The sequence below is a fragment of the Acyrthosiphon pisum genome, unplaced genomic scaffold (genome assembly GCF_005508785.2).
Source record: "Acyrthosiphon pisum isolate AL4f unplaced genomic scaffold, pea_aphid_22Mar2018_4r6ur Scaffold_20911;HRSCAF=22514, whole genome shotgun sequence".
NCBI classification, from domain to species: Eukaryota; Metazoa; Arthropoda; class Insecta; order Hemiptera; family Aphididae; genus Acyrthosiphon; species Acyrthosiphon pisum.
This window is the reverse complement of record NW_021770320.1, coordinates 7784-15161: the sequence shown is the minus strand read 5'-3', so window position 1 is coordinate 15161 and position 7378 is coordinate 7784. Positions and strand designations below refer to the sequence as shown.

Genomic DNA, 7378 nt, shown 5'->3' with positions numbered 1-7378 from the left:
AAATACTTACTGCAGGTATTTCAAAATAATACATTGATTATATCTAAAGTGGAAAGAACGGATGGCGGTCAATATAAGTGCGTGGCGTCCAATTATCTTGGACGAAAATCTTTTGAGGCGATGGTTAAAGTAAACGGTAATATCATGTATATCACTATTATAGTCGCATATCATTATTATATTATCATACGATTTCTAAATCTGGTGTGACATTGAAATTCCAAAAATCAGAATTTCAATAATGCATCTTTCGTCAATCACTCTTTGTGTGATACAGAAATTAATAAACCTATAGTTATAACCAGACGCGGAATTAGAACAAAAATTATAACATTATTAATTATTGTTATGTTGACGCTACACCACATGTGTTGTCTCCGTTTTACGAATGAAAACATAACAAAAACTGTTTTGCGCGTGAAAGTACCGTGAAATAAATTTTCTCCACATTAAAACGAACATTGTCTGTGAAATTCTAATTTGAGTTTTTCGATATCTAAACTACAAAAAAAAAATATTAAGTTTGAAAAACACAAAAATAATGGATTGTACCTAATTTATAAGTAATGTAATGAAAATAATATGTGTCCACCTCTACTATCAGATAGTTTAGATATTAAATGTAGTTTTAATAGCAACTATGCTAATTGCTCAAATTTATCGATACCTGACACAATAGCAACACCATCGTGTAAGCCTACTTATGCTCTACCAAATAGAAGAAACTTCACTAGAATTACGTTGCCAGTCTAATGGAATGTGGGAGAAAGAACTATATAGATGTCAACCATGTAATTACAATTTTTACATACAAATATAAGACTCTTATTTATATAATATATTTTACTAATTTACTTACCTTTCATTTTAACCAAATGCTTTTATTTGTGTTACAAATGTTAAAATTATGGAATAACAATTAATAATAATTAGGTTATTATAGGCATAATCGTTTGAAGTACTTACATTTTTAAACCATCAACAATATATCTATTCTATAAGCTATATGTACCTATTGGCTTTTATAATTTACGACTTATTATAATTTATATTTATATTTAAGTGGATATTTGCATTTTACCAACTGTCGAAGGAGTTGTATACACTTATGAAGGTTCTAATGAAAGTTTATCTCACGGGACGTTAATTGATCTTCACATTACAGTAAATGAGAACTGTAAATTTGGATACCATAAAGTTCATCCCAATAGTTTTAGAGTTTGTCAGAGAGATGGAAAATGGAAAACGGTTTCTGATAAATTATTTTTGAGTAAGTTTTGTATATTGTAATAATTTGTATGTTATAATAACTTCTTATTTAAATATTATAAGTCATACTTTTGGTAATATGTATTTGTATTATAATTTGTTTATATTTATAGAAATGTGTCCACCTCTAGAGTCAGATAGTTTAGATATTAAATGTACTCATAATGGAAAGTATGCTAATTGTTCAAATCCATCCATACAATAGCAAAACCAGTATGTAATCCATTATATACCACGTCAAATGGAAACGAAGAGGAACCACTTGAATCACTTTGCCAGCCCAATGGAACTTGGAATAAAGAACTATATAGATGTAATTAACATTATTAATTATTGTTATGAGGACGCTACACCACATGTGTTGTCTCCGTCTTACGAATGAAAACATAGCAAAAACTGTTTTGCACGCGAAAGTACCGAGAAGGTTACAGTCATAACTAAGAAAATTAATTTTCACCACATTAAAAACGAACATTTTCTGTGAAATTCTATTTTTAATTTTTCGATATCCAAACTACAAAAAAAGTTATGAAGTTTGAAAAACACAAAAATAATGGATTTTGAAACAATATCAAAGTTTTTCATTTAAGTGATATTAAGAAAATAAAAACGATATTTCGCAGATAATGTTCTGAAGTATATTGTATATCTATATCAATTTAGAATCTTAACTATCACCACAATTTGTAATCATTTTAATTTTACATGTAATACAACACAATAACTAACCTATACACAAGACACGTAAGAAAACACAAACATAACATTTACTCACTTAGTACTTTATATTATTTTTTTAAATAACTAATTCAATAATATGTATTATTTAATTTAGGTTTGGCGGAAGATGGTTATAATACCATGTTTGGAGTAATACAATTTTTTATTTTTATTATTATTATACTTGTAATTTGTGTATTTTATACAATCTTTTATCGTAATGTTAGTGCCTCGCTTATTGTGTAAAATGCAATATTGTAAAATATAAAATTAAGTAACCAGAACTTACAGAACTACAATATATAGTATAATATAATTTATTATTTTCTGTACATTCGACTGTTTTTAATTTATACGATAATTTCTAGTGAAATACGATAATTTTATAGACACTGTACAACAATCATCACTCCTTTCAAACCTGGCAAAACTGCGACTATTGCTTCATTAAATTACCTTAAATCTATTATACTTTATTAAATGTAATTCATTAAATTGTAATTATTAGTAGTTTTAGTGTATTAGTGTGTACTGTGTTTATTATTGTTATTTTGTTTCGATAATTTATATACTTGTTGAGAAATTATATACTACACCATTGTATAATATATGAAGCTGAATACATTCATTCAATGTATTTTAATTGTTTTGTCCTATTCATTTATTTATAATAATTAAACGGACGGAGTCTTTATACTATATGATTTAAATTACACCAGTAAGATATTACAATTGATAATAAAATAGGTACACAGAAGGAAATATACAAAAATTAATATATATAAATTATTAAGAACAATAATTATAAAAGTATTAAGATGATTAATAAAATATACTAAAATAAGTTAGTGTAAGAAAATATAATAATAAGCTTAACTAGATAAAATCCAAAAAATAACTATTACGGTGTGTTCGCGCCGTCGTATCACCATACACCCGTCACCGACCGGTTCGCACACATACGCACACACATTATTATATTGTTCCATTTGTATTGTATTGTTGTCTTTATTTTTGTTTAATTGTGTCAGCTGTGAATAATTGTGAGTTATATAATATGTAGATTGTGCGCGAATGCGCGACGCGTTATCAGCCACCACAGGCTGTATGCAAATTTAAAACGGCGGTCCTGTCCTCAGCCCGAAAATTGTGTCAATGCAGGAACCTGCACTTTTTCTGTGTGGCGCAAATCGCCGTTTATATTATTTTTCGTAGTTTTTTTGTACGTGTGAAAATCGCCGTTTATCATATTTATTGTTTAGGCACGAATTGCCAGCATTGGTTTTTTTATTATATTTATTGTTTAGGCACGAATTGCCAGCATTGTTTTTTTATTATATTTATTGTTTAGGCACGAATTGCCAGCATTGTTTTTTTATTATATTTATACTAGCTTCCAGTATGCCTCGATTCCGGGCGTTGTGGAAGCCGCCTCCGGCGCCTTCGTGGTGGTCATTGGTCAAGTGAAAATCGTTTCACGGGAAATTCAAAAATAAATTAAACCGTACCGAAAACTGTGACTTTGAGTGTCTGCGGTCTTATTCTCGTCTGGTGTAATACCGTGTCCTGTTGTATGCCCGGTTCTGTTTTGTTGACCGTATAAGAATTGTAATCGAATGTCTAGCTATCAATCATCGCTATATGCAAATCTAAGAGGTATAAGGCATCTGCGTATGGCGGATTGGACGCATTTCCCGTCGCATCCTAGATGTAAGTGAAAATCGGGGGCCTGTGGTTTTGAGCGGAATTTTGGTGCAAGTCATTTGTGATAAGGATTAGAGATAAAGCTTGGCGGGAATGTTTAAAATTCAAGAGTCTAGATATCCGTCACTCACGATCTAAATTGATGACTGAAAATCTACGTTGTCTCTGCTTTTGGTGTAAAAAGTGTAGAGTCGATAGCTGTATTTGATGTCTAGCTATCAGTCATCAAATCACACAGGAAGGCAATCCGACTGCGTCGGATCGCAAACGATGGGCGAATCCTATAATACCAGGTAGGCAATCCACGTGCGGTGGATTGCGGACCCCGTTACGTGCGTACGTATAACTGTAAAAGTGAAGGAAGGAAATAAAGTTTCTACTTTCTAGTCAATAATATATATTATAATGATAAAATCCGCTCGAAAACACGAAAAGTGAAAACGGTAGGAGGGAGATAAGGGAGCGACGTCGCGAATATAGTCGTGGTCAGGGCCGGATTGGTTAGGCGAGCTACCGAGAAAATCTCGGTGGGCCGCTTAAAGTTTGGGCCGGTCGTGTGAGTGTTGAGTGAATATAAACTCTTGTTTAAAATACGATTGGCCACCTATAGGCGTATAATAGCTACTAATAATTTTAGACGTAATTTTGAGCCAGTGAATATGTTAAATGAGCCGCTTAGAAGTGAAAATCTCGATGGGCCGATACATACCAATCCGGCCTTGGTCGTGGTGGTCAAGTGAAAATCGTTTCACTTGAAATTCAAAAAGAAATTAAGTCATATAGCTGCCGCAATTTTTTAGTGTCTAGGAAGTCAGTCACCCTGCTCGACTTTGGGCGTAGTCTGCCAGGTAGGCAATCTGACAATAATAAGTGGCCCTCCTGGCTCAACAGAATAAAATATAATAATAAACGGCCCTTATGGCCCAACAAAATAAATTATACAGCTATAGATATTTGAGCTGTACGCTCGTATTTAAATAATAACAATAAAAATAATAATAATATATGAATAAAAACTTAGAGTCCGTCGGTGCTCTGCTGGCCAGCCGCTACCGGGAGCTACGCTATGATAAATAATAATTATAACAAATAATAAAAATATGGTGATTCAGACACGTAAAAAGGTTACACAACGGTTAGTGCGCACTAAAAATAATACAACAAAAGTTCATAAATTGCGCTTACAAATACAAATAATAACGTTGCAGCGATTAGCGCCCTTGGTACAAAATAACAATATAAAACTATGTCGATTCGCGCCCACCAAAAACAATATAAAATCGAAACGGCGATTTTCGCATGCAACAATAATAGTGGTTCATGTTAAAATCTGCAAACCCGGTGAGCCAGCGTCACGGACTAAGATATACCTAAGGTATATCTTAGTCCGTGGCCAGCGTCTGCTGATCATGCACCAGGCCTAATCTACAATTATATTATAATAATACACAAACAACGAATTAATACAAAAATAAGATATTACAATAAATCAACGAATAATGTGTTGCGCGTGTGTGTGACGTGTGTGAGTGATACGGAGGACCGGCACCGCACGTGACGTTCGATAATATAATAATATATTATTAATAATAATTATTGTTCCGTTTTCGGGCGGCAACATGAGTAAAAATATGACACACTCTAAAGTCTAAATATTATGTGTATAAAAACTAAAAAGTTTATTAAAAAAAAATGCTTAATAACATTTTTAATGACATTGTGTACGTATAAAGTAGTATAATCAAAGTAATATACTGGGTGATTCTTTTATCAAACAACACTCATTATTTCAAAAAGTGTAACATTTTTTGAAAATATTTTTTTACATAGTTTCAAGTCGCTTATAAAACAACGTTTTTCTTAAAAAATTATATTTTTAAATATTTTTTATCCTTATAATTTTTTAAGTTTTTTACTTTTTTGAATGACAACATAGGGTTTTAATTTTATATTCCAAAGCAGAATATTTTTCTTAGTATTTTGATACATGAAAATCGAATTTCGGGTGAGTAGTTTATGAGTTATAAATATTCAAAGTTTAGATAAGTGGAGTGGTGTGGTAACAGAGGTGTACCCCGCGAAATGTTTGTGCACTTCACTGCTCATCTAATCTTAAATGTATAAGGATAAAAATTATTTAAAAATATAATTTTTTAAAAAAAAACGCTGTTTTATAAGTAACTTGAAACTAGGTAAAAAAATATTTTCAAAAAAAATTACACTTTTTGAAATAATGAGTGTTGTTTGATAAAAGAATCACCCGGTATATACAATTTAGAATAAAATTATTATACTATTTATAAAAAATTATAATTATGGGACGTTTACGAGCAACAAGTAACAACCAGTAACAAAAATTGATTTCAAGTTTTCAAATTGAAAACTTCTATGTTTATCTCGAAACATACTTTTAAACTTGGAAAAACTTCTTTCCAAGTCACAAGATACAATATTAGTGCATATTTAAAACCACATAAATCTCCAACTGCATGACGTCTGACAGTTCCTCGTTTTCGTCACATTCCGCTACCTCACCTTTGATTATACTATTGATTTTTTTTCAATTTAGAATATCTACAATTTTTATAGACGCATGTGGATATTGGGTAACTATAAATTTACCACTAGATAATCCAATATTTCTCGTCATCGCCGAGAACTTTTGGATGTACATTATAATGGGTTATTAAAATATAATAACCGTTATTTACGATCGACAGTAGGTATATTACAACTGTTTAATGAATAGAGATAGAATATTATAATGATTTTTATTCTAATATTTATCCAACTATATCGTGAAATTGAAATTCATTTTCATTCAATTATCCCAAAGTAATATTATATAAAAAAAAATTAATGGTCTCGGTGCCGGTAATTCATTACGGAGTAAAATTTAGGCAATTCAATGCACATATTGTATCGGCCTCGCACGGAACGCGCATGTGTGTGAGTATCTAAATCGATATTAGCGTGGGTGAACTATAATTACACGCGCACATAAAGATATTAATTACGCACACGCATACACAAGTCAGTGATGGACTTCGTTGATTATCGAGGCAATATTTTCAAAACCGATTTCAGAAACCAGTATTATAATTTAAAACCGAAACCAAAAAAATTGGATACCGGTATAAAATTCAAAACCGAAATCTGAAAAAATTGGAAACCGTTATTTTTTTTTTAGATTCTGAGTGGAACGATGAATGTATTGATTTTACAATGATGTGTGTTTTTTTTTATTATTTTTTTTTTGTATCAGTGTACACGATAATTAGTCGAAATAATGCTTCGATTTTCAACTTCAGTATCTTGTTCGATTGGAAAGTGAATATTATTGGTGCATTGGGGAGGTCAAAATTGAAAATTCCCAGTAATTTTCAAAACCACTGTGAAAAACAAAAGAAAAATTAAGGAATAACGGGAATTTTTACGCAAAATTGATTTTTAACAAAATTGACTTTGGTTTTTGGTGTAACTTTAAAAGAAATGACCGTAAATACATGACATTTTCACTGGTTGTTTATATTTGCACTTTCTATACACAATAATATTTTTAAAATATTTTGATTTATTTTGAACTGTTTTGAGACATTTTCAATTTCCAATTTTATTAGTTTTTTTTTTGTATGAATGTCAATAAAACTTTATTTGTTAGGTAAAAATACTTGAAAATTTAATA

At 30.7% G+C, this 7378-nt stretch overlaps 1 protein-coding gene across 3 annotated transcripts in view; it reads left to right on the top strand.

Moving 5' to 3' along the window:
• The window catches only part of LOC100570872, a 4078-nt gene extending 1559 nt beyond the window's left edge, over nt 1-2519 (top strand). The window contains exons 1-4 of one of the 3 annotated variants that reach the window (XM_029492125.1): nt 19-136; nt 1064-1270; nt 1383-1582; nt 2105-2519. In XM_029492125.1, the coding sequence (XP_029347985.1) occupies nt 121-136; nt 1064-1270; nt 1383-1474 (315 nt within the window). In that variant the 5' untranslated portion in view covers nt 19-120 and the 3' untranslated portion in view covers nt 1475-1582; nt 2105-2519. The other 2 variants (XM_016808506.2, XM_029492126.1) reach the window with 2 other exon arrangements.
• The last annotated feature ends 4859 nt before the right edge of the window (nt 2520-7378 follow it).